At 41.1% G+C, this 27,856-nt stretch overlaps 2 protein-coding genes across 6 annotated transcripts in view; both read left to right on the forward strand.

Moving 5' to 3' along the window:
* The first annotated feature begins 936 nt into the window (after nucleotides 1-936).
* Nucleotides 937-14,508, forward strand: maco1b (macoilin 1b). 2 transcript variants are annotated; one of them, XM_046062846.1, is made up of 11 exons: nucleotides 937-1,391; nucleotides 2,582-2,723; nucleotides 3,838-3,964; nucleotides 5,350-5,473; nucleotides 6,334-6,512; nucleotides 7,457-8,012; nucleotides 9,873-10,031; nucleotides 10,429-10,611; nucleotides 10,751-10,871; nucleotides 11,925-12,099; nucleotides 12,217-14,508. In XM_046062846.1, the coding sequence occupies exons 1-11, from the start codon at nucleotides 1,312-1,314 to the stop codon at nucleotides 12,417-12,419; spliced, it is 2,049 nt and encodes a 682-aa protein (XP_045918802.1). In that variant the 5' UTR covers nucleotides 937-1,311; the 3' UTR covers nucleotides 12,420-14,508. The 2 variants fall into 2 exon arrangements, with proteins under 2 accessions (XP_045918802.1, XP_045918801.1); XM_046062845.1 differs by having other exon boundaries at nucleotides 938-1,391; nucleotides 7,454-8,012.
* Nucleotides 14,509-17,990: 3,482 nt separating this feature from the next.
* Nucleotides 17,991-27,856, forward strand: part of ldlrap1b (low density lipoprotein receptor adaptor protein 1b) — a 34,126-nt gene continuing 24,260 nt past the window's right edge. The window contains exon 1 of one of the 4 annotated variants that reach the window (XM_046062141.1): nucleotides 17,991-18,260. In XM_046062141.1, coding sequence (XP_045918097.1) covers nucleotides 18,176-18,260 — 85 coding nt within the window. In that variant the 5' untranslated portion in view covers nucleotides 17,991-18,175. The remainder of the gene's footprint in view (nucleotides 18,261-27,856) is intronic. The other 3 variants (XM_046062140.1, XM_046062139.1, XM_046062138.1) reach the window with 3 other exon arrangements.

The following is a 27,856-nucleotide window of genomic DNA, read 5'->3' on the forward strand; positions in this document are numbered from 1 at the left end:
ACACAACCACCCACAGTGAAGCATGTTTAGCCTTGAACAGGGCACAACCCAAAACACATATTTTCATTTCAATCAGCTTGGCTGTGAAAAGTCTGTCTTGAGTGAAGGCTGAGTTTGATGCTTGAGGAAAAACGCTTTATTCGCGGTTTAGGTCATTAAAAATATCTATACATAAATGTTGATTAGCATATTTAAGTGCAATCATTATAGTTAGAATGCAAAAAATGATCTCTTTGTGGCCTGTTTTCTAAGACTAGGCTATAATATAACCATATTTATACAACATCGACACTAGTTAAATTATTAGGCTAATTGAAACTTTAAAAGTCTATGTCATTAAATATATTCACAGACCGCAAACATGTATGAATTAGTTTTATATATTTGCTATGAACATGTTAAGGCCACTGCAGTTAGTCTATAATAAAAAATAAGTTTTGTTTAAATTTTTTTTTAAATATGCCATATCTTTATTAAAAACCCCTCTTCTTTTTACATTTTTGTCATGCCACTTTCTTATGGCCCTAAATACAACGGTAAACAAACAAAAAAACACAGGTAAAGATAATCATATTACAAGCAAGGATAACTGCAACACACACTTCAAACTCACGCGGACGCGTGCGCAAACTATGCACAGATTTTAACCTGGTAACAAATCATAGATGGCATAAAGGCCGTGGGGCAAGTCTGCCAATGAACCACACACAAAGGCCCTGATATAAATAACCCCCGTATGTTGGAATGGGTGTTTTGTATCTGGCACAAAGGGAATTTTGTCCCAAAGACTGCATAATGTTCTGCTCATAATAAACAAAAGGAAGAAAGCTCCGAGGAAAAAAAGCCCGCCTCCGTGATCAGTTCATTGGTCAATCAGCGATGCCCAATTTGTCCACAAACATCTGATTGGTTTAACCGGGAGAGCTTCCACACACAGCGGCCCTCGCCTCCTCGCTCTCCCCTGTTGTCTTTGGCGGAGGAGAAGTGAGCGACCGGTAACGGCGCAACATAAATGGCTCATCTCTGTATCCGTCAAAGAGAGAGGCCTCTGCGGATCGATTGATTGGATATACCAGCTGTCTGACAACTGGACGTAAAATACAGCGCGATTTGGGCTTATTGAGTCTGCGCTAACAGAAAAAGAGGAGGTTCCCGAATAGAGTCCTTTATTTATTTCTTTGTTTCCAGCGGGGAAAAATAATAACAGCGAAATATATCACAGGCACTTCATTTATTATCTCTGTCCGCATACACAAGAAAACTGGATAAGATTACAGTGGTCACTCGAAGGCCAAAGCCAAGGGGAGGAGGATGAAGCGGCGCAATGCGGACTGCAGCAAACTCCGGCGGCCGTTAAAACGGAACCGAATCACTGAGGGTATATACGGCAGGTAACTCATATGGAGCCTGGCGGAGGGTTCGTCCTCACGACACTTGTGGGGGGACACTGAATGGAGATGCTTGTGGCTTGAGAGCTGCAGAACGTGAAACTTCATAACGTTACCATTGATGTCAATGAACTGCCACCGCTAGCTAGCTTATTAACCTAGCTAGCTGAGCGTACTGTATGCTAGCGGTATGTTTTCGTAGTATATTAGCAGATAAGCTAGCTGTAGGGCTAGGCCCAGAAACAGCCTGTGTTGAACCATGTCCGAAGGTCTCTTTCACAGTAACATTGCTGTTTAAAATAAGTTATAACGACGTTTGGATACTAATTAAACAACCCTGACTAGCTACCGTTTGCCTACGCCAGTTGTCATCAGCTAGCTGCGTCAAATTAGCCGGTAACTTACGTTAGCTAGCACCACAGCAGCTTTGTCTGCTCATTGCCAACTTCTCTACATGCGCCTTACTTATTAAGTAATAGTGTATATTAACATTAACTTTAAACATGATTTGATAAGACTGCAGTCAGTCTGACTTCTGACGTGCTTGTGTTGCACTATTCAGTTTGGACAAGTTGAAGTTGCTTATTTGTCCTTCCCTACCACTCCTGACAGGTCCTACCTTCATGTGACTTCCTCTGTGTCTGATAAACCAAATGTTAAAGGCCATTACTTACACACGTGGCATCTAGAACTAGGGATGTAGGGCAGTTCTTGAATTATTGAACAGGTGCCCCCATCACAAAACAGTCAGGCTTTGAGATCAGAGAACACCCCTGCTGTGTCATTTTCTGTGTCTCAGTGCTCTGACAACAAAAAAAAAGTCAACTGCGATCAAATATATCTAATTCTATCTATCTAATTACATTGACATGAATTGAATGAATGGCACTAGGAAAGAACCAGCAATATTACACATGCAAGCCTTGAGAAATAAATATACTGTAGTTTGGCACTGTTGCCACATGTTCTATGCAGCATCACATGAGAACATATCAAAGCATTTAACCTGTCAAACAATGACACTAGACTCCAGACAAACATCTTACACATATATTGACTGTTGAGGGTAGAGATGAGTTACCATTCTTGTTAACACATATTGCATTGCCAATATAAAAACACTTGTGAAAGTTGTAGTGCATTTGTTTTCCAAAACATCTTGTGTCATACAATTCTTCTCTTAATTTCTTTAGTACCTTCCTGTATCTGAAGTTCCTGGTGGTGTGGGCACTGGTGCTACTGGCAGACTTTGTGCTGGAGTTCAGGTTTGAATACCTCTGGCCATTCTGGCTCTTCATCCGGAGTGTATACGACTCCTTTAGATACCAGGGGCTGGTGAGTGGCTATGTCTGGATTTTTATTATGCATTCTTAAAGGTGGAGAAAGAGCAATGTCTCAGACACAGTCATCTTTTGAACCTTTTTGTTTTTCTCTGCTCAGCTCTGCACCTTTTTGAGATGTTGCACTAAAGTAAGCAAGTGCAGATGTGCTATAATTATGAACATTCTGATTTTCCTATTGAGATGTTTTGAATGTCTTCAGTACCATAGCACTCCTGTCACACTCACTGCATTTACATTTGACATTAAGTGACCAGGTTATTGTTGCCCAGAACAAGGAAAGTATTGCTTTGACAACAGTGTGGTTAAAGGAAACACATCGTGCAGCATCTTTTTATCCAAAGTAATTAAATCCAAAATCAGACTAAACCTAAAATCCAAATAAGAGAAAAGGTCATAGCTGAACTGTTATTGGTTATTTGTATAATTCTGACAAATGCACACAGTAAGACAAAAGTGTGTCTTATACTTGCTGTTGTATCACTGCACCTTCATACAAACATCTTGTTGCTCTAGAATAATTTATGAGTAACAATCTTAAGATATGTCAGTGTTGATTAAAAGATGTTATTTCTTGCCTCGTCTGATTTCTCCTAATAATTTGATTTCTTGTGTGCATTGTGTACATTGACTCTGAGAAAGCCAAATCCCAAACAAAAGGAGAAGAAACATATAGTATGAACATAATGGACATACTACAGATCTGATCAGGCTTGCAGGTCGTCATTGACGCTGGACAGCTTGTTCTTATTGAAATGCATTGTGTAGGTGTGTGTTTGTTGGTGTGTCTGTGTCTCACGGAGATGCAGAAGGAGAGAACCAAACATTTAATATTTGTAACTGTTTTTGGTATAATTTTAAATTGAAATACGGAGGTTAATCACCTAGGACCACATCACTCCCATTATAAATGTTTAGATATGGCAACCAACCCTTTTTATGAACTGGCGTCCAATAGCTTACAGCTGGCTCTTAGCCTCATTTTTTTTTTTTGTCTTTCGTAAGGGAATGGTTTTGAGCATGACATAGTAACAACTACAAACAACCCACGTCTCTCTTTGCTGCATGTGTTGATGGTTTATCATAACCATCTCTCCTCTCCCCAACAGGCCTTCTCAGTATTCTTTGTGTGTGTTGCGTTTACTTCGGACATCATTTGCCTCCTCTTCATCCCAGTGCAATGGCTATTCTTCGCTGCCAGTACCTATGTGTGGGTGCAGTATGTTTGGCACACAGGTAAAGCCATCCAATGTATAAGATGTCTTGATGTTTGTTAGTATAAACACGGCAAATGAGAAATTTGCACATACCGGCACTTGATGATGTTTTGCGAAAGGCTCATGGTGTAAATCAAGAACACAAGATACCTCGTGGCTGTGACCTCTGTTTTGTTTGCACTGTTTGTGACTGTGCAAACAAAAGAAGGATGTAAGAAGCCTTATGTGTATTTACATGATGGATTATTAAGATAAATAATTCTTTAAAGTCAGAGATCACACCAATTCTTAGAACTTGCACTGTTTTGTGTTGTTCTTCCACTTAGTGCTTCATGGCAAAGTAGGTGTGAAAAACATTGTGCAACACCCATGCACATTGTGTTATCTTATTTACAAATAGATGGCCTGCTTCTTAGAAATTTGCATGGTGTGTGTAAGTGAGCTGCACTCTGCGGATTAGTTGTCAGTCTGATTTTAGCGGTATCCTCCTGTGTTGACCAAAGGCCAGGTGTCAGATTGAAATCCTAGTGCCAGCTGGGGGAGGGAGAAACACACAGTGGTCCTCAGTGGCTTTCGGAGTCCTTCAACTTCGCTCACCAGTGACATTCTCATTCATAGGCTGTCACAAGAGTATTAATATCTCTTACCACTCCCCAGCCTGGTGGTGAAAGTGTCTGAGTTTATTGCAACCAAGGAGACAATGGGTAGTGTCTGTCCTGACCACCCTGTGTGCTCGGTGTTATTGTGGTCTGTAAATGCCAATACAGAGTGTTGAGACCTTTTCTGACCATGTGTGAGAGGGACAGGTTTCTATTCATCAAATCTTCACACTCATGACTAAGTTTTGTGAAGGTGTATACTATCTGCTGCTTCATCAGCTGACATGTCACATCACCTGGTGAATTTCAGTGGTATTTTGGATGGTGGGACCATTTTCTCTCAAACTGCAGACAAAAATATAAAGCATTAGGATAGCATCAAGAGCAGAGGATGGACTCTTACAGCAGGGGTATGACAAGAGTCCATAATGACCTTGCCAATGTCTGTATTTAAAAAAAATTAATTTGGGAGAGTCAAATTGTTTTCTACTGGTGAGCACTAGGACCAAGCTAGTAGCATTTGGCTGCTAGCAGGGCTGGGTTTAAATTTTTCCTCAATGTTTTTCTGTCACAAAAATAACCTTAAACTCATTGTTGTAAGAAATAGACATATAAGAACTTTGCCTGAATACAGCACAAAATAATGATTGTCTTATGAAATGCAAAGTCAGCAATGACCAAGCATTCTGTGCCAGTTTCATTGGGTTTTAGTACTTATTGCTATGGACACAATTCAGGTGGGACTCACAGTACTGATGTTCGATGCCCATTAATAACATGCTTTTGTTGTTGTGTTTTTTTCCAGAGAGAGGTGTCTGTCTGCCCACCGTGTCTCTGTGGATACTCTTTGTTTACATAGAGGCAGCCATCAGATTCAAAGACCTAAAGAACTTCCACGTGGATTTGTGTCGTCCTTTTGCTGCACACTGGTGAGACACTTGTCTTTTTAACTGGAGGTAGTGGAACGCTGTGCTTGACAGATGTGCTTTGTATGCACCATGCAGCATGTGTCAGCATGGTGCCGAGGAATGGTGTGAAGTAAAGACAACATTATATTAACTAATCTAAATTTTCACACAGCCTCATTCATTGCTACAGACTACATAAAGTCAATAATGTCACATGATGGGCCACATGTGGTGGGCCACATGCCTGTTTTTTCTTCCCTTTCATAAATTTTTCCATTTTATGTCAAAGCTTCAAAGAATTTTATTGTGCAAGTACAAACTATTAAAATGGTTACCTCCTTTAGCAGGAGGCAGTAGGTGTGGATACATTTGCTGTGCCATTCAGTTTTGTGTGCCACTGAATTTATTTATTATTTATTTAGTTATATTAGTCATAAAACTGTATATATTGTTACATGTTATGTGTGTTTATTATTGTGTTATTATTAGTTTCTGTGTAACAAACTACAGAAAAATATGTTGGGTTTCTCTTGGATTCATCCCAGGGACTCTTATTATGAAGAGGCATTATAAGGTTACAGTCTAAAGATTTATGAAAAAATCCTGAAAGAGTTTAAAGTAGCACCTCTACAGTGTAAAGGTCTACAATTTTAATCTAAGGTGCCTTTTAAAACCGTCGAGCTGGATTTGGATTTGACAGTGTTAACCAATATTATGCTGTGAAGTTGGGCTGTTACCATACATAATGAAGAATGAAAAGTGATTGATAAATTAAGTGTGTTTTTGCAGCAGTGTTTGCTTGATCAAATCAATACTTTGTGATTATTATGTATGACCAAAGAGTAGACTTATGAGTGTACTTCTTGTCTCCATCTCTGTAGCATTGGCTACCCAGTGGTCACGCTGGGCTTCGGCTTTAAGAGCTATGTGAGCTATAAGATGCGCCTCCGGAAACAGAAGGAGGTGCAGAAAGAAAATGAGTTTTACATGCAGCTCTTGCAGCAGGCGTTGCCTCCAGAGCAACAGATGCTTCAGAGGCAAGAGCGAGAAGCAGAAGAAGGTAAGATTCAAGCACACATACATGCATACTGTATGCATATATGACGCACCTGGTTCAGGAAATCTGAGGCTGACATACACTATCTACTATGACTGAACAATAAAATGACATTTGATAAATTGGACAGATTAAAAAAAAAAAAAAAAAGGAAAAAAAAAAGAATTTCTTTGTTTTAAAAAGATCTGCTGGTCACTCTTACCTGCTGATGGAGATGGCAGATCAGGAGGTTCTGAAAAAGGCTGCAGTGCTTGTTGGTGATACAGAAGTGATTTGGTCATGAAAGTCTTGTGTGGCACTGCTCCAGTAATGAAGTGTTGCCCTTCTTTTGTTATTTTGTGGTACATGAATGTCTGATAAATACAGACAAGGTGTTTGATTTATGTCTTAATTTGTGTAAAGTTGGTTAAAATCATAATCATCCGTAACTTTTTTTAGATCTTGTTAGGCTTTGTGTTTGCGTCACAAATCTATTTAGTCAAACAAGCCATATTACTCCAACATGCTTTCCCCCCTCTATTTAAAGTCTGTGGTTGTAGGCGCACCTGCCTCACAGTTTAAACAAACACACTAAGCAAATAATGATCATAAGAGTCTCTGGTCATTGGGTGTGATTAGGCAAAGCTCTAATTCTCTCACAAAGTGAGAACCAAGGATTTTTCACAAAGAGAAACAAGAAAGATCACTTAAAATGCAACACAGCCTTGTGGATGTGTTGTGCAGCTGTAGGTAAAGTCTGGCTGTTTTACACAAGTAACACTTAAGGAACAAGTGGAATCGGCTGTCAGTGCTCGCTCACACTGGTTACATAAAGTCAGGTTTCAGATATAAGATATGGAGAAATAAACATTCGTCATGAGATGATAGAGAACTTCAGGAGACTCTCATGGCAGTTGTCATATATAAAATGTGAATGCCCTACAACTCCCTTTTTATTCATACAGCAGCAGCAGCAGCAGCTAAAGGAATATCTGAACTGGACACACCTCCAGTGTCACAGAATGGCGCCCCAGCCAACAAAAAGACATCGGCACCACTGCCGGAGTTAGAGTATAGAGAAAAAGGGAAAGAAGGAAGGGGCGGCGGGGACGCTAAAAAGCAGCACAACAGCATCTTTCCAACATCAGTGGACTCTAAACTCCAGGAGATGGAGTATATGGAGAACCATATGAACAACAAGAGACTGACCACAGAGCTGGGCAGCACAGAGAATCTGCTGCTTAAAGAGGACAACAATTCCTCCTGCTCCTCCTCATCCTCATCCTCCTCCAAAAACTACAAAAATGCTAGCAGCAATGCCGCCACGCTCAACTCCTCGCCCCGCAGCCATAGCACTACCAACGGCAGCGTGCCCTCCTCTGCACCATCATCATCCTCTTCCACGGGGAAGAATGAGAAGAAGCACAAGTTAGCTGTTGGGAAGGGGACTGGTGGCTCCCACAAGGATCCCACAGACAACTGTATTCCCAACAACCAGCTGAGCAAGCCAGAAGCACTTGTTAGGTAAGAACCACATGCTCATACTTATTCATCTAGACACATTGCACATACACATTAAGTATACTATGCTATAACATACTAACAAATAAACTACTGACAAAAACCTTGTGGTTACATATTATGAAATTAACAATTTTAGGAACTTAAGCCTTGCCTTGAGTGTGAGACCAAATATTGTCTCAAACTCGAGCACTTTTTCTACAGACGTGTTGAAGTTAGGGATGTCGTGGTGGTCTTTGATCCTGATACTGAACAAGACAAATTGTGCTTTCCATTTCGCTGTTAAAGCAGACCTGCATTAAATTTAGTAAAGTAGTCTAAATGTTTGAGTAGCTCTGCGTTAGGGTAATATAGCCTCCATCACAGCTGATCTTCTGATGGTTTCCTGTAATATTTTGTAGCATGGTATTTTGTATAATATCTCTGGTCAACAGGGTCAGTGTGTATCTGATGTGGCAGAAAGGTTTGAACAGGATTTGGACAACCTCTCATGTCAAGCATGAACAGAACACTTGAGTTTAACCTACTTTATCCAATAGCAGTACTTTCTAAGCTTGGAATGGTTTCTTTTTCTTGCATTACTTTCTGCTTCATTCTGGCATATCTTTAAGTGACACTCATTGGCCGGCTGCTGTTTATTTTATGGTTTCTTTATTTTATGCTTCATAAATCCTAGTGTTTTTATGGTATGCTCCGGTTACATTTTGACAGCTGTTGCACCTGGAGCAAAGAAAGGACCAAAAGGAATCGTGCTTCACAGGATATAGCCCAAACAGATGCATCAAAAAGTGCCTGAATCAGCCCCTGTTCTGACCGGCTTGTGACGTTCTTAGCTGTGCCCAGTCTAAAATGGACACAGAAAACCCATATTGCAAACAGATTATCAATAAGAGTGTCTCTTGGTCAAATTTCAAATTTGGTCCCGCCTTCAGCTCTCATCAAAACTTCATGACTTGTATGGTAAACACTATTTTCTAGCACGTGTTACACTTTGTGGATTTCTGTCATTAGGGCCTGAGGATGAAACGTGTGAGGACCCTATTAAAACTGAAGGAATTCCTTTTTCTCCCAAATGAGTCGCATTTTTGGTGGCCTAAACGTGATCAAAAACTCACGAAATGTTGCACAAAATTCAAACGTGGTGAAAATTCAGGTGTAATATGGTTGTCACGCATGGGCATGACAAAATGGCTCGCTTGCACTCCCTAAAAAACGTTAAACATTTCAACAAAATGTATGTATGGCAGATGTATCATGTCCAGACCTATTAAAAAAAAAAAAAGCCTCAAGGTGCGATGACCCTAAACCCACCAGGAAGTCCACCATTTTTAGTTTAATGATAATTGTTGGTCTTCTATGGGGTCTGTACTTTAATGAACTCCTCCTCTGATCATCTTCAAACTTTGTCGTGCAAACTAAAGCCACTGATGATAAAAAGTTGTGCTGTCTGAGTTTCCGCCAAAGGACAGTCCGTGGCGTCAAAAATTGATGATTCGCCATGAAACAGGAAGTAGTTACAACTTAAGTGAGCATCTGCACCAAATTCAACATTTTGGCTCTTTGCAGCGCTGACTAAAGACATGCATGCTGGACTTAACATAATGCATGCTACGCTTCAAAACTTTATCATGTCACGTGACATTAAAATCTCACGGGAGCAAGGTTGCTGCAATCGCTGAGTCCGGAGACCGCAGTGACTAATATATAGAGAATAGAAGGGCCTCCCCTGCATGTAATGATACTAAGGTATGACATTACATTGAATGTGCACTTTTATGCTTTTTATTTTTATAGATCATGTTGAATGTCCTGTATGCAACATGTCACTGTGTCTCTCCTCTGTTCATTCTCCCACTGGGACAGATTGGAGCAGGATGTTAAGAAGTTGAAGGCAGACCTTCAGGCCAGCCGGCAGGTTGAGCAGGACCTGCGCAGTCAGATTGGCTCGCTGGGCAGCGCTGAGCGCTCCATACGCACTGAACTGGGCCAACTGCGCCAGGAGAATGAGCTGCTGCAGAACAAGTGAGTGAAGCTACTATTCACCCGCACTAGTGATCCCTTTGGTTTAGGATCACTGCTAATTGGGGCAGTAATTATCATCCATCAGTATGAAATAACACTGTAGGAAAAAAGCACTTGTCAGCAGAAAAATCATTAGATAAATGTTCATTTCTGATCTGGAAATGAAGGTCCCTCATTGGTGCAGACTTTTCAATCTCTCTTTACTTTCAGTTTCAAAAGGATGACCAGATGAAATCCCAAAATACCAAACAATTTGGAAATGCTGCTTAGATAAATTCTATACATGTGAAACAGTGATGGATACATACAGTACTAGTCAGAAATACTGATCCTGCCACCCTGTATTTACTGTTTGATAATGTGCTGTTCTTCTATCTGTGTGTCCGCTCACTTGTAGGCTCCATAATGCTGTGCAGGCAAAGCAAAAGGATAAACAGGCAGTGGGCCAACTGGAGAAGAGGCTCAAAGCAGAGCAGGAGGCTCGAGCCACCGCTGAGAAACAGCTCGCAGATGAAAAGAAGCGGAAGAAGTTAGAGGAGGCCACAGCAGCCAGAGCAGTAGCACTAGCAGCAGCTTCCAGGTAGCCGCACACAGCTGACATATGAATTTAGTTTTTTTCTAACCGTTTTACTCCTGACTTGTCGTTTGTGTCTTTAAAGTTATGCTTTGTTATTAGCATCAAATAAAATTCTGAACTTTTTTCCCCTTCATTCTCACAGAGGGGAGTGCACAGACACGCTGCGGCGGCGAATCACTGAATTAGAAACTGAGTGTAAGAAACTAACAATGGATAACAAGTTAAAGGAAGACCAGATCAGAGAGCTGGAATTGAAAGTTCAAGTAAGGATATTTATTCATTCAATTTAATGCATTTGTCTCTTTGGTTATTCATGTGTAATGCTTTTTGCCAGGTGCAGTAGAGGAGGTGTGTGTGTGTGTGTGTGTGTGATGTCAAATGTGCAAATTATTAAGAAGTTTTTTCATACTGCTTAGCGATTCATGAAAGTCTGGATTCCTGAAATGTGAACCTATTGCTCATGTACATTGCCAGTTCTGCATATGTCACTGCATGCAAACAGCTTTTGCAATGTGGTGGACCAGAGCTAGTGCTGTAGATAAATGTGACAAAGCTTCACACAAGACAGAAGTGATGCAGTAAAATGTAACATGCATATGCATATATCACGATGGGGCATTTCTTACAAGTTTTGTTCCACATGTAGTGCCCCAGAATTAGCTAATGCCGGGGTGTACAAGTCAAGTGAACACAGTGTAAAAACTGTAAATATTCAACTTGTTCATGGCAGCATAGACAATTTTTCTAATTACTTTTTGTCTCAAAAAACACCTTAATTTAAGACATACCACTGATGAAATAATATAACAATCTGGAATTGATAAGCAGAATAAGACTTTCTAAAATGTAACTATATTCAACTCTAGTGTTAAGCTGCACGATATGGTAGAAAAAAAATCACATTGCATTTATTTTGACAGATATTACAATTTGCGATATGATTCAGGATTAGAGGGAATAATCATTTTTACATCACAATTTTAAGTTTCACTGAAAAAAACTACAAACATAGTTTATTATATCTGGAGAATGGGATTTGTAGGCAGGGGCGTCTCTGCAGCACTACAGTACTTCATTATAATGCTGTTATGTTACACATTTTACAGTTGTAAAAAAAATAGAAATTTTGATTTGGATATCGCACTTGGCCATATTGCGATTTTGATAATATTTCTATTAGTTGTGCAGCTCTACCCTAGTGTTTGTAGAATGTTTTTTACTAAACGCAAATGTCAGTCTTTATTTATGTCAAACAGAATTTACATAGTGCTGAAGCATCCAGCCACAGAATGTAACTCCCTGTGCCCATCTCTCAGGAACTTCATAAATATAAGGAGAATGAAAAAGACACAGAGGTGCTGATGTCAGCGCTGTCAGCCATGCAGGACAAGACCCAGCACCTGGAGAACAGCCTGAGTGCAGAAACCAGGATCAAGCTGGACCTCTTCTCTGCACTGGGAGATGCCAAGAGACAGCTGGAGATTGCACAAGGTCAGCCTGATTTCCATAAACAACATATGTATTCACACACCTACAAATATATCTGGGCTTGTACCACATCCTCAAAGTTTTACCTTGTGTTTGGACTGACATGTTATCTATTTTCAGGTCAGACCCTGCAAAAAGACCAGGAGATAAAAGATCTGAAGCAGAAGATAGCCGAAGTGATGGCTGTAATGCCCAGCATCTCCTACACAGCCGACACCAGCAGCATGACTCCTGTGGCCCCCCACTACTCCTCCAAGTTCATGGACACCAATCCCTCCTGCCTAGACCCCAACGCCTCAGTTTACCAGCCACTCAAAAAGTGAACGCTTCGTCCCGCCCCTTCCCTCCCTACCATTTTTATTTTTGCTGCAGGCCCCACCACCTTCCAATCTGCTGTCTGCGGCTGAGAACGTTGTTTTTCTTGGGTTTTTATTTTTCTCTTCGCCAGGTCAGAAGGATGTTGTATTGTGTGACTGTATTTGTTGTAGTTAAAACAAAAGACAAAAAAAATCAACTTAAAACGGACATCACATGTCAACTAGGACGTCCCGTTTTTTTTTTTTTTCTCTCTTAAGTGTCTAGTGAAACCTCACAGAATCGGGTATGTATCTTCATCTCAAGGGTGTTGCTCTCCCTTTCCCGCCACCACCGAAACCACCTGCAAACAGTTGCCTGCTCTTTGGTCCTGGGGAATAGCTGCTTTTTTATTTTAGGTTGATTTTTCCCTCCTAAAATTTGGAAAATGGAGGTCTCCTTTATCATTCAGTCATTCAGCCTGACTTGTATCCAAATTTCTGTGACGGATTGTTTTCTCCCAAGGTGTGGTGACATCTGTACAACCAGAGGAATGTAGACTCTCGCCCTGGTTATGTTTAATTTATTATTTTTAAGACACCAAATCAACCCTGCCCTTAGCTGCTTTGGGGTTTGGTGGTAAAATTTTAAAGTGTATTGTGTGGTTCTGTTTGTTCACTCTTTAAGACCCGAGTGTTGATTTCTACAGGCTGAAAGTGTTGATTGCAACAAATTGGAAAAGATCTTGTGTTGTAAGCAGAAACCTAGACCATAAGCCGAAATGAACCCAAGCAGCTCCTAATGTTCTGCATCAGTGAAAACAGTAGTCTGGTTCTCCCAGTGTTTGAGTTGAAGACAGTCCATAAAGAGAAGTCTGTGTATGTAAATGTACCAGCTTCCCAGTGCCTTGAGTTGAGGACATGGATTGAGTTTGATAATGAGATACAGCCCAACCCTTCTGAATTAGTGGTGAAGCATCTGGCTAAGCTGGAAAGGATAAGAATTTGACCTCGCTGAGTGAAGTGGGACTGAGTTGCCTTCAGACACTTATTTGGTTTTTTGGCTCCGTACTGATTTCCAAACCGGTAAAGAAGCAGATCCGTGTCCACTCGAGGTCAGCTTGGTCCCATATGTAAGTTACATTTAACAGATAAATTAGATACCAAATCCAAGACTTTTCAGTGTACTCCTGTTTGCCTGTTGTCAGTGTGTTGACATGTTGTTAGCCACCACAGAGTCTACTGCACACAGGTCTCCGGCTCGTCACATGTCCACTCGCAGAAGCTCATCTCCCCCAGATCCCTCGGTTCAGCTGCTGCCCCCTTGTTTCTTTTTGATTTCCTATTTTTACAAGTTGCACTGTAGGAAACACATTCTGTTTGAAAGGGAAAACTGTAAAGATGGACAGTGCAATGAAAACGAAGCTTTGAAAATGCCAACTTTGATGCAGCATTTATTATTTAATTGATCCTACACTTCAGTTCATGTGCCAAGACTGGAATGCTTGTTTCTCTAGTAGCGTGTTGAAGAATGTAATGCAAATACATTGGCTGACGTGTTTGTCAAATATCCAGTTGAATATCACTTAATGGAAGTTTCTGTTAAGCAGGTAAAGAAAGTGGTCACCTGTTTGTAGTAGACTGCGTAGTTAAAAGTAAGGGACTAGAAAGTCAAGTTTCTTTATGTGAATGTTACAGTATTTGCAACTGTTGGGCAAGTGGCTGTTTTTAAAGCGGCCGTCCTTCCTGTTTGTGGTATTATTGTTATTTTCTATCAGGGAGAAAATCGCTGGAGTCTGATGTGGTTTCGCCATCATCTGAAATGGTCGTGTGTGTGTGTGTGTGTGTGTGTGTGTGTGTGTGTGGTTTTCACCTACTGTAAGAAGAAGCTTTTTCTTTTTTGGCTCAGATAGTCATTGGCTCCTGCAGGGGGGAAATGTGAAAATTACAGTTTTAGTCAGTTGTTTGGTCGACTGATTGTTGAAAGTATAGAGAAATGGTTTTTGTTTTTTGTTTTCTATGCCCAGTCACTGCTCTGTTTCTCCCCAGGTCTGACCTTGGCTGTGCTCTCGCTCTGTGAGGTTTACAAGGAATAAACTTTTTTTTTCTTGCAAATTGACTTCTCTCTGCTTGTTGCCTTTACTCCAACCATATGTCTAGATATTTCAAAAGAACTCGTCAGGTTTGACCGAGTTTGTTTTGTTGTTTTACACATTAAGTTCAGTTTATTTGCTGTCTAAACTTTGTCATCTGGGTTAGTTCAGCTTTGGCCTGCTTTACAACTGAAGTTGTGGGGGGTTTAAAAGAAGTGGGAATTCAAGAGGCAGGGGGATGCATTGAAAGACACTTTTGGTTTGCATTATGGGAAATGTAGGATCCAGTGTTTTTACACATACAAGACACTACAATTCAGGATATCTCAGCCTCTGTTGCTTCAATATTGGCTGTTCTTTTATTAATCTGTCCCTAGCAAGTCCCTAAACATGGAAGTACAATACTACAACGCTGGAGTACCCAGAACCACAACTCTTGTATTTCTTGAAGGAAGTTCCTTTTTTATTGAGTGTCTTGGCTCTAATTAAAGCCTTTGCTACATTAGTGTAGTTGAAACAAGACAATATATTAAATAGGTGTTGTATTCAACTGTGAATATTTGCCAAAAAACTAAAAAAAAACAAAACATCTTAAAACAGTTCCTAAAATAGTTGATCTTAATTCTGACATTGGAGATTAAATGCACCATCATATGATTGCCACTAGGAGGCAGTGTATATATACACAATAGGTTAAAAGAAATAATCTCACACTGATTATTAACTGTCAAGAACCACTAATTCCCTCTTTTTTTTTATGACCAGAAAATCCCATTTAGCGCTGACAAAAAGAATTTATGAATAATTTGTTCATGCTAATGACTAATCACAGCTAGTCAAAACGTGATGACCACTAGTGCTCCCACAAAGCTATCCAGCAGCATTGGGCTGGGAGGTAAATGAAATTGGGAGTGTGCACCATTTAAATAATGCCAGAGAGGAATGGTAGTCCTTGATGTGAAACCTGAGTATTTAAAAACACCTTTCTTCACTCCCCTCTTTGTCTACTTTTCAAATTTAGAAAGCTTCACCATCAGGAAGTTTCTGTACTCTGCTGACCTCTGGGCTTGAGATTTCAGTCCGTGATGGAACCATAAAAGGGAGCAAATTATGGGCTGCCACACATTTTGATATGAGAGATAATTTTCTATCTAATCAAATGCACTTGGAATTTTTTGGGAAAGGAGATAAAGAATCCCTTTGCCAAGGACACTGAATTTCAATGCATGAAAGAAGCCCCTCTGCTCAGCATTCTGTCACATGCCAGGCTTCCCCCAAATACGCCTGATTAACCTGTGCAGCGAGACAAATGTGCGTAAATCTCCTCGCTTATTTTCCCTGCATTAACCGGTGCCTGGGTTGGGGCATAAATTTGTGTTACACTCAATCCTCAATATTTTATTGCGCTCCTTGTTCCTGTTTGGCATCACCCTGTTTGGCAGAGTCAAGCATGTGGAATTAACAGATTATAATAGGTCCTTTCTAGCAGACTACATTTGGCACAGCTGTACTCGCAGTGCCATTAGGCCAGCACATCTACGGTAAATCCAGCTGTTTGAAGAGAAGAATCCCTAAATGAGAAATTCCAGGTATAGCTCTCCTGATTCTCTTGACCCACTCAATTAACATAAAGTCAATGGGCAATTTTCTTGGTAGCAATACACCCCCCCCCCCCCCCCCCCCCCCCACACCTTTATACCTGTCCCTCCAGAATACAAGGACGTGGTGAAACAGATAAAAAATTTATTGGTTTCATTAAAGCGTGTGTTTTTACAGTGTGGGTGAATAGATGTGTTTATATACTATACAGCCACGGGTATACTCCCATGTCTGATGCTGTGAGCCTGCGAACTTTTGTTTGTCTTGTGTATAAATAAATCGTGTATTTCGTCTTTCGTACTCCTCTTCACATTGAAGAATCATCCCTGTTGAATGTTGGGCGACCTGCTCACGTGACCCCCAGCCTTCTCCTTTATGTGCAGTTTGATCCCTCTTCTCTTTCCCAGCAGAAACTCATTGATTTTTCATCCCCAAACACACTTACTGTAAATATTACCCATGTTGCTGCTTTAAAAGAATGTCTTGCATGCTTCAATAACTGCCAGATTTACTAGTAGAGAGCGCACTCATTTGTCTCAAGCCTTTCAGTGCAGCGTGGTCATAGCTGCCAACAAAGAAACGTGATTTAAAAGGAATGCACCTGCCTCCATTCAGAGGAATCGTTTGGTTAACAGTGCTTCACTGATGAAGTGATAATTCTCCCTTGGAATAATTTTTTTTTGTACAGAGGCTTCAGATTAAATATAGTGGTGATTTTGCCTAATATGTCCTCGGGATATATTAGCCTGTTGCACTTTTGTATCTGAGTTTGACATCTCCTATGAAATCTCGTACTGTGACATTTTTGGAAAGCCATTCTCCTGAGTTATTTGATGGGTGATGATTTAAGCTCAGCGAAACTCAATACAGAAATTGGGTGTGGCATGATTTAAAATGTTTTAATAATAGATCAAAATACAAGTTTCGGCACAGACATATTTCCTACTTTGAGGATGATTTTCACTTTTCACACAAAATGCTTATTGTCACAAGAAGAACAGTCTGCAATTAGCAACACTACAATATAAATCAAATAATCTAAATAAGACTAAGTTACTATGTGCTATGGACATATTTTGGTTGATACTCTAAAGGTATTACAGTTGCATGATGGTGTTTGCTAAATTGTATGGCATATCTCACTAAACATAATCTAACTGTCTCCTTGCATCACCGAAAACGTTTTAATGCTATATGGGACTATACTGGGACTATAAAAATTGGATCTCAGAAAAATTACAACAATCTGAATTTCGAGGAGAGGACCCATAGGGCCTTCCTCCCTGCAGCTGTTCACTTGAATTATGAGCCATCAGAACACTTGGGCAGAATATGGGGGATTGGGTTACATACAGTAAAGCAAAAGTAATATTATATTAAGTGACAGGCACTGAAAATTCATTTTTGAGACAATAAATGGGACTGTGGAAACAGAGGAGTAGCTTATGTCTTTTAACCAGCTGCCATAAGAAAAGCATCCACAACAAAATAATATAATAATAGATAATGGTCAGAAGTTAGCTCTACCAATGATGCATAATATGGATTTCGCTGCTATATCGACCTAAAAAGGTGAGTCAGGCTGAATTGAAGTATTTCCCTCCAAACTATATCTGGTTTTCACAGTACTGACATTTCCACCTTAACAGACGATGGATTTTAGGAGCGCAATAAAAAGAAGGCATGCGTGGCTACATTAAACGTGAGAGGTCTAACCACAGCCCGTGACGTGACTACCAAATAATTTGTCACAAAAGGCAGCGGGAGTAAATCTGTACCGTTTAGTAACAGGAACAACAGAAACAGCAGCACCGCCCGCCCAGGCTGCCTGCCTTGTTGTTGCAACAACCTCACTGGCGTGATTCCACAACTGGGCGTCACGCGCACATTATCCGGTTAATTTACATACATAACGCCGCCCAGGAGGACGAACATGATAATTCGCCATCGATTGAAAGCTAACAGTGCGGAGGGGAGAAAACACTAGCCGAAAAAAAGTTTGGACGGGAGAGGGCTGTTTTAAACCAAGCGAAGTGTTTCGACACAAACGAACAGGCGCTTGTCGGGCTCTTTGCCCCACTTTTGGATTACGATATGGACGCTTTGAAATCCGCTGGAAGGGCAATTATACGGAGCCCCAGTATCGCCAAACAGTCGTGGGGTTCGAGCAGACATAAAAGTGAGTATTCAGCTGTTCAATACATTAATACGAAGGCGTTAGCTGGTGCTAATTTTGCCAAAATCAAAGCTAACTTGGCTAAACCAAGCTAGCCTCGACAAGGAGCTAACATTACAACCGGCGTGTACTTAACGTCACTTTACAACTCGTCTGCGGAGGTCAGCAGCAGTTGTTGGGGACAAGATAGCTGTCAGTACGGGGGGTGTTTAATAACGTGAGACTTAGTAACTTAATAAACGAACAGTTTCAGATTAGAACGAGCATTTTAAGTCGGAAATGTTTTGGTTATGCTTTCGAACTTGACGCTCAAAGTGACAGCAGCGCCCCGCATCTCGAAAACTGACTCCTGTTGAGGCTCTCTTTCTGCGTACAGAGTAGCAGCAAGTTCAGCCCCTAAAAACTGGTTCTCTCCGCACATCTTAACAAGCCGAATGAGCTGCTCGCTTTTTTTGTCCAGCCGGACCACAAAAGCAGCCGCATTTCACGACAAAAGTTTGAGAGTCCTGTGAAATCCTGTGGTTGTCTGCCACGTCACTCTGCCGACGGACACGGCTTTGACCTTTACACCACGGGCTCGGCGGGGGCCTGAAACACTGCGGGGTGGACTGTTCGTGGGGAGAGAAGCAGGGGAGTCACGAGAGTGAAAAGATGAGTGGTCTTCCTCCTGGCACGGCTGCAGGCTACAAGCCTAGCAACGCACTGTTGCTAGGCGAAACACTGAGGGACAAAAAAACCGAGAGGCTGTATTTAAGGATATAAGGAGTGGCTGCGGTCTGAATCCTATAGAGGCTGCAAGTCCATGCCAAGCTCGAATTAGGGTTTAATTATCACGATAGCCACCTTTTAGATTTTACTTATATATATATATATATATATATATGATTCAGCTGCTGCTTGTTTTGCACCCTCAATGTGTACGATCATCACCCAGGCAGCTGAGCACTGACTAGCGGTGCTCTCACATGTAGGCTGAGCCACACAGACCCTTTTATGTTTCCTTACACAAAGGGGGAATGTCCCCTACTCCCATGCCCCCCCCCCCCCCCCCCCCCCCCCCCCTTTATTTTTAAAATTATTATTTCATAGACAATAGAGCAGTTGGTAGCAAGATGTCACACGTGCCAGACTGTGCAATCCATGCTTTGTTTTGGTTTCTCTCCTCTCTGTGGGGAGTGATGCTCAGTACAGTCCCTCCACATCTGTCCTGGTAGTCCTTGCAGAAGGATAGCGACCAATCAGTCCCAAAAATGCTTGGAGCTCAGGCTGATGGTGATTCTACATTCAAAACCTGAGGCAAAAGTCATCCTTCCCCAATCCCGCCTTGCTGCTGCCCCCACAAACTGACAGTCAAGCGAAGAGACTCTCACCCCATTTTATATTTATCTGAGGTTCCTATTTGGATTATGGTCTGTGAACTGTTCATTTTTCCTTTTTTTTTTCAATCTGATGATATAATTATAGGCTTATTGTTGTCACCAGTGAATTGCAAAGTCATGAGTAAAAAGCAACTTGTTTCATCTTGTAGTGTCAGTAAGCTCCTGCTCCAAGGTGGACCCTGTTTTGTTTTTTTAGCATGAGGTGAATCCAGATACTGTTGTAATTTAGACCACAGAACACAAATTGTAGTAATTCCTATAATAGTGTGCCTTCTGACTTGGGATGTGGAGCTCAAAAATACAATATGCCTAGATTTGACAGGTCCATAATTTGAGGCAAAATTTTGCCACATGTCTCCCGTAAGACTGCCTCTCCCCTCCTGTGTGTAGGCTTGGCCTTGTCAAAGCAGCTGATTCACGTCTTTGGCATGTATTGGCACTGCATTCCTTTGTTGGCTCTTAACAGGTATCGTTTTTGTAAAACTGCCCTGTGTCTTCTCTTCAATGATCACTGCATGTCAACATTTAAAGTAGGCTGACATTAGAGCCTGCTTTGCTCTATTTACCTTGCTTTTGCGGTTCTGTGCCTCTGCACAGGCAAGAGTGTGTCAGTTATGTCATTTCCTGTATGGTTTTTGAACAGCTCAGTTGCTTTTGGCAGTCTGCCTTAAATGTTTATCCACGCTGCCCTCCCGTTACTTCCCGAATAGTTCCCATTTTGAGGAGAGGGATGGGAAGGTGGTGGTGGTGGGATGTAACGTCAACCATCTTTTTAGGTCACGAAGGTACTGTTTATTTTCTTTGCCAATGTGAAAAGTGTGGGAGGCAGAAAATCCCTGTCTGCATTGAAGACAGTTGGTTCCCTCCCACGTTTCTGGTCAAGGAGCTGTCTTCTGCAGGGTTGTCAATATTGAGGCAGCTACTTATCAGGATGTCAGTCGATCCATGCGGAGGGCTAATGGGTTTATGGCATAGGATCTTAAACCATTCGTACTGCATCGTATTTAACACCTAGATGTGTGTGCCAGTGTTGATGATACTGTTGTAGTTGGCGTAGCTGGTGACTCATTTGCATTTTGTACAGAATTCAGATAGCGTCACTACAGTGACAGAAGTTGGGGTTGGTGTTAGATATGCCATAACGCTACAGATGGAATAATGGTTAATGACAGTAGCTCTTAATGACCTTTTAAAAAAAAAAAAACAATCCTAAGTACAGACATTGTGTGGTCTGCACTGGCCAGTCCCCCTGCACCTCTGGCCCTGCCTTGGTCAGTCAGCACTGTGTCCCCTTCACAAAGTCATCCAAACGGGACTGCCAGGCTGTAATGGAGATTGCTTCCTGCAGGATTTCTTTATGGATTTATGGTCCTGTTAGATCTTCTGTATCTGTAAGCTGCTTCTGTGTGTGGGGAGTCACATGTGAGCGTGTGTTTGTGGACAGAACTGCACAATCATGCCTTGTCAGTGTTTCTCCCTGAGGACAATTTTCAATCTTGTGGGGAAATGAAATGTTTTACTTCCTATTGTTTGAGCTGACGCAGCGGGGGAAAAAGTAGGAGACAGGATCAGAATTGTTATCATTACACCAGAAACTGCCTCGGCTAAGTTAAGGTGTAAATTGCAGTATGATGAATTTGTGAAGCAAAAGCTGATCTATTTGCACCTGTTATTCACTTTGCTATAATGCATTCAGTTACCTGTGATTTAGAAAAAGGTGCATCTGTTATAATTTCAGAGTAAACACAATTTCCCTTTCTGTGTAACAAAGTTAGCTCCAAAAGACATCTTACAGTTAAAAGAAAAACACATTCCTGGCAGAAGATAATTAAGGAAACAAGCCCCTACTTGTTTTTCAAGGAAATATACAGAACATGTTTTAATTTGCCTCACTTTATCGCAGTACTTTGAAAGACTGTGCCACCCAGTGAAACCAGAAGGGAAGTCTGGGCCGGAAGCACAGTGGCTAGCCAGTTCACCTTCGTGGTAAGAAATAATTGATGTAATCTCCTTCAGCAATATGTGTGGACATATGATCAGTGTGTGTGATCACAGTTCTTAAACTTCATTGTCAGTAGGGAATCTTGGTGACTAAATAAATGCCATATGAGACTTTTACAGCAAGGGGAAGGCCTATAAATCCTAAGTATATTTAGACATCTATCCCAGCCTGGTTGGCCTTTAAGTGTCCCCAGCAATTACAAGTCCCTCCCTTTTAATCTTTTAATAATATTAGATGGTACTGCAGTCATGTTGGACAGCATTGCTCTACAGCTCCTAAAGCATGAGCAAGACATTACCGGGCACCTTCAGTAGTAATAGCTATCTTTTGTCTAATTTACCAGTCAAACTGTGGAGGTTTATGAATGTCTTTTGGGTGTTTGGTCAATAGACAGGAATGAACCCCCCCCCCCCCACACACACACACTCGCATGTAATTCAGGTAAGACTTGTTCTGTTTTAGCACCCGCTCTCAAACTGATTCATGTTCAAAAACTGGTCTTTTCTTTTTTCTCAAGGCCCCACTATATCCAAGAGCTATGACTTGGAGACTATGACTGTTGTGGCAGTGGTGGTGAAATCATATGAAATCTCACACGACACACCCTTTAATCTAAACTACAGGGGAATTACTTTTATTAATGGAATATTCCTTTAACCTCCTCATTGACCTGCCTTTCTTGCTTCCACCTGTACGTCTGCCCCTGCTGCCAAAATGAAAAGTTGAAACATGTCTCTGCAAAGAAGCACATAATCATTTTGGAGTAAAGGCTGCAGAGAAGAGATCTGCAAGAGGGATTGTGGTCTGTGGTCCTGTGTGTCAAACACGGGTCTGGTTGAACAAGAAGGATATTCATCAGCCCTTGGGGCGATATGTGACTAAACAAAATTAGTTTTAATTTTATGCTGTTATTATTTTACTGGTCTGATGTTGAGGTCCTTGTAGATACTCTCCACCTGAGTCAGGCTGGGTCCAAATTATATTCAGTTGAATTAGTTCCAGGTAGGGTCCCATTTTATTGCTTTAGGTCTCAGTCTGAAACCTAAGATATTCATTTTACTAACATATTTGGCAAAGAAAATCAACAAATCTTTCACATTAGAGAAAGTTGAATAAGACGGTGTTTTGCATTTTTGCTTAAAATAATGAATCATTTTGGCTGTACTTTTTTCGCCTGTTGGTGTTCAGTCTCTATTTTCACCTTTTCCGGTCAATCACATTTACGATGGCGACCTTTTCTGACAGTTTAGTTGTCGTTTAGATCGGGATAGGTTCTCCACAAGTCGGCTCTCACTTTTAAAAAATAGCTTCATTTGAGTTACAATAGAAACGAGCTGCTCCTGTTTAGTGCTTTAAGGATGTGTTTTATAACCCTTGTTGAGAGTACATTCTGGCCTCAGCTGGCCCAACAGCCGTTAATCCCTGACTGGCACGACCACTCATTTCTTCTCCCTCTCCTCACTTTCTGTCTTTGAGTGGATTTAGCCAATACTGAAAGACACGTGTGTCTCAATGTTATGACTTAATCCATAACTATAAGACTCTTATCTGCTGCAAATCCTTTCCTTTACCCAACTGGAATTGTTTTGGATGGTCATCAAATTAAATACTGATAGTTACGCAGTCATGCAACACTTCCTGTGTATTATTGGGAATGCTAATATTTAAGAATATCCTTGACCTGCTGGTGTGAAAGATGAAATTAAAGGCTCACCCTGGGGCTCATTGATGTAGGGGGGGAAAAAAAGAGGTCACAGGCTGCTGGGCATAAAGGATCCACGCTCACTGTTTGTCTTACTTACTTTTGTATCGATTGCTCCTTTTAGTGAACTGGCCTGTAGTTTGTCTCTGCGGCCATTTGTATCTAATGCTGTTTGTGCTCTTGTGTATGTCACAGACTTTGACCTGGGTTTTTACAATGATATGTAAAACATGTCCTTTCCACAGAAGCAGCAGTTGAGAGGGGGAACAATAGTACTGGATCAGTCTTTGTACCAGGCAGGGACAGACAGTGACAATCGCCTCGTGTGGAGTAACACACTATTTCCCTTTGACTAACACTCAGCCTTTCTTTTCCTAACAATGCTCTTTTTCAGCCTTTTCCTGCAAAGGCTGTGCATCTTTTTTAGGAAGTGGTGGCGATGGTGCTCGTCTCTTACCTGCACTGCAATCGACAGCTTGAACAGAACACATGAGGTTACATACAAATACAGTACATGGTTACAGGAGACTCAACCACAGAAGATAGGCCGCAATAGAAATGTAGGACTTAACTTTTTTGTGGCATAGTTAGAGGTTGTCCAAGGCGCTCTCTCAACAAACTTTGTGCTGTGTCTCTGTGTATCCCTCCAGGCGTCTTTCCTCATCTGAGTCAGCAGTTTCTAAATTAGCCCAGAGTGTCGTGATTGGAATCTAATAATGCTGGAATAAGTCTTTTTCGCACGTGTCTTGTCGTTGTGAGATAAGAGAAGGTCAGCTCAGCACAGGCCTAGGTCAGCTGAGGCCTTAAATAGCTAAAGATACATGAGTAAATTTTGCTTCAGTGTTAGGTTGCAATTCAGCTATTACATTATACTGGGAACTATTGATCTTTTAGACAATCCCTTTGTTTTCAAAGTTCGTCTTATTCCTCTGTGCTATAGACTTCCATTGTTGTCCAAAAGCTATTAAAAACACATCATTGAGCCACATTGTTGCACTGGGTGACATGTTCCTTCATCATGATGAACATGGGTACTGTAGTTTATTTGGAGTTGATTCCAAACACACCGACCTGCTGCTGGAAGTCCTCGCACATGAATCTGTCTGCTGTTGAAAAGAGTCCCTGACAAATGTGGTCAAACTGCATGTTTTCTTTAAAACTACAGTGCCCAGTTGCTTTAGGAAATTTTTTCAGGGATATTGTCTGTTTGCTGTTTGCACCCAAACATGATGGGCTTGTCTTTGACATCAGGTGGTTCCCTTTCACTGCAATTTATTTGGGTTGTGAATTACCCATGACTTGCGTCCCTAGGGAGCGGATTGTGTTACCTCTGTCCATAGTTTAACACTGATCCTCTGAGAGGATCACATGAAAGGCAGCCAGAGTACACACCTTTTCCCAAGATCCCAGAGTGACGCACATTTTCCAACCAAAGCAAGAATTTAGACCCTGTTAACTTGCCAGGTTTTGGTGCTTGTTTCTTTGTTTCACAGCTAATGGGGTTTAAAACAACACAGGCCCTAGTAGAAATTTATTCATTTACCAGTGTTTAACAGAAGGTATACAGGTGGTCAGGAGTGTGTCCAGCCAGACTGAAAACAATGAGTCATTCACAGTTAGGGATCCAGAGGGCTCAGATGAATGCACTGGGATTCTCTCCTCTCGCTCATTCACTGCGACACCACACGCAGAGCTCTCAGAAGCTCCTTTCAGATCTCGATAAAAGGGGAAACTGTTGCAGCAGCCTCGACTCGTGGAGCCCGCTCGAGATGTGGAGTGTTGGTGGGGCTTTGACTGTTGACCTGAACGTCTTTATTTGTGTTTGTGTGTTGAACCAAGCTGGGCCACAGTACTTCTATTCCCCCACCCCTTCCCTAAAATACCCAAATAATCATTCACGACAGACCCGGTTGAATAAATATAAATGCTGTGACGTAGTGTGTTAACACTGCAGTGGCTTACTCATATACTCACAGCTTTACTGTATCACTTGTATTATGTTAGTAACAAGGATGTAAAAGGATTTTCCCGGATTCTACTAGAACATTAACTCCTACTATTTGATGTGATTCAAAGTGTGTAAAGTCACAGTAGGTCTGACTCAGTCACACCGAAGTCATGTGACATGCTCAGCTTTGTCACCTTCAGATTGTTTTTTGTTTGAGGAATGTGTCACTGACTGGGTGGAAGTGTGGGCCTTTTCATCTTTAATTCATCTTTGTCTGTCCTCAACTGTTGGACGATCAAATCTTGTTAGAGAAGCATTTTCATCCATTTTCAAGCAGTGAAGCACTATTAATGTTGGCTGGAAGCAAGCTAGACCGCAGTGATAAAACGACTACGTTGTCAGGATGGCACTGTGGTGATTTGTGTTTTTATGCCTGAATCTCTGCGTGCACATCTCCCTCACTGCCAGCCCCAGAGTATTAACTCCATTATTTAGCCTGCACTCACAGCATAGCAGAGCGCTCCTGCTGTTTCCACGGTGATTCAACTGTTGCATCCCCTCTAATTGTCCATTACATTTGTTTTGTGTACATATGTGAATCTACAGGAGGAATTTGGCTAGTTGCCTTCATTTGCATAAATGTTTCCTGGTATTTGGTTTATTTCATGATTACCTCACTTCCTTTTTCTCTTTTATCAGCTTGTTCTTCATTTATGAGTGTCCCGCTGCCTCTACATGTTTTGTCTACATCTGAATCCCTGTCTGTCTCTCTCATGGGGCAAAGCCACGAAGAGCAGATCTTCATATCACTGTCACTGGCTGTTTACGGGGAGGGCGATAGTGATCCTCTCTGACCATTCCTTGTCCAAATCGCGTGCTTCATTTCTTCTATTCTGGCTTTGACCAGAATACCCACCAGTACCCCTGCTCTGATGCCGCACAGGCTCAGCCCTCAAATCCCTTTGCTTATAATTCCTGAGACCTCTGTGCTGTCTTGCGTTTCCAGATCTCTTGTTGCATCAAAAGGGCCCAACTGCCTCTGTAGTTTCATCTTCATTAAAACTTCATGAGAAGTCCCAGCTTATCCATAGACTCAAATGCTCAGATGTTAAAGTAGAGGCTAAGACCTTTCTAGCGCATTTTCTTCCACAACAGTCTTGTGTAACCATCAGAAAGGTTCATACCATTCGCTATCGATAATTATCACGATAAATGTTAAACCATTGTTTCTTTAAAAGGCAGATATTTGCTCCTGAGTGAATTATGGAGAAATCGGAAGGTTAATTGTGTGGTTAAACTTTTCTTTATTGTCAAAACATGACAAACACTTGATCACTTCACAAATCTAAGGTAGAACATTCAAACGAAAACTTTTAAACAAAGATGATTAGTAAATCTCTTTTTCAGTCCCTTTTTCCTCAACAAAATAAATATCTTAATAGAAATTAAGTGCTAATTCGTTCATGATTCAAATGAATTGAATAAAACATTTAATATATTTAATATTTGTAATATTGCTATTGAGGAAAATTATATTGCGATAATTAGCATTATTGTTTTATTGCCCAGCACTAGGAGAGCCTGCAGATAACTGTTAATAGATGTGTCATTTTCCATATCAGAGAAGTCTGGCAAAACAGATGTAATGGGAAAAGATGGTATGATGTGGTGTAGGCTCAGTCTTGAATAATTCTCTTAGATTTTGAGAAGGTTTTTATATTACTTTCCTTGAAGTGGTAATTCAGTTGAAACGTGTCATCACAGATTTTAGGAACTTGAAATGTTGGTTTAACACATTCTGACATTGTCATGCAGTCAGTCTTCGTGAAGAAACCTTATTGCTTTAATGACCTCTTATCGCACTTTTGTACAGGACCATTTAATCCAGAAGTCTGATTACTGATATTTTTTTTTTTTAGCCGTCTGCTTTTTACGCTCTTCTCAGTTGACAATGTGATATTGAGGTTTTAAAGGTTTGTAGACTGGTACTACAGTTCAGATGAGGTGAACTGCAAAACGAGGAAGAAGGTGCATTTACTTTCTTTATTCCTCTCCTCCTCACCTGGCTGAGCCTTGCCAGTGGAGTGTTGAGACTTGTCTGAAGCAGGAGAGGACAGAGGGGATGGGAGCAGGTTGCCATCTGACTGGCAGAGAGGACTTCACACTGGCTGTGTGATTACAGGTTGAATCTTGTGCTTCAGTGAGTGGCTGCCAGTGGGTTTTTATCAAGGGCTGTGAGTACGGCACCTCTACAGTTATGCTAACTGTTATCACATCACAAACTACACATGAAATATCCCACTAGAAAGCTAATCGTCTGCTTTTTAACAGCCAAAGCAGGAAACGTATTTCAGCCAATCGTGTGGTTCCCCTGACGTAAAGGTCTGTTACACTATTACTGTGGTAGAAGTGACTAATGCGTAAAGTATAACCCATCGGGAAAAAATGCTTTTTAATATTAATAATACTTAATTTGGGGCAAAGTTGTCAGACTTTTTCAGCGATTTTTTTTTTTTTTTTTTAAATTAGTTTTTAGTGGTGATTCTATTCATGTAGTTTTTTATGTCC

The sequence above is a fragment of the Micropterus dolomieu genome, linkage group LG11 (assembly GCF_021292245.1).
Source record: "Micropterus dolomieu isolate WLL.071019.BEF.003 ecotype Adirondacks linkage group LG11, ASM2129224v1, whole genome shotgun sequence".
Classification (NCBI taxonomy): domain Eukaryota; kingdom Metazoa; phylum Chordata; class Actinopteri; order Centrarchiformes; family Centrarchidae; genus Micropterus; species Micropterus dolomieu.

What these genes read in the sequence shown, in the direction of transcription:
- maco1b (XM_046062845.1), top strand. Translation starts at nt 1,312, where the DNA reads ATGAAGCGGCGCAATGCGGACTGCAGCAAACTCCGGCGGCCGTTAAAA. An exon ending in CCTTTAGATACCAGGGGCTG is followed by an intron (nt 2,724 to 3,837) that starts GTGAGTGGCTAT and finishes TCTCCCCAACAG; the next exon opens with GCCTTCTCAGTATTCTTTGT. An exon ending in GCAGTATGTTTGGCACACAG is followed by an intron (nt 3,965 to 5,349) that starts GTAAAGCCATCC and finishes GTTTTTTTCCAG; the next exon opens with AGAGAGGTGTCTGTCTGCCC.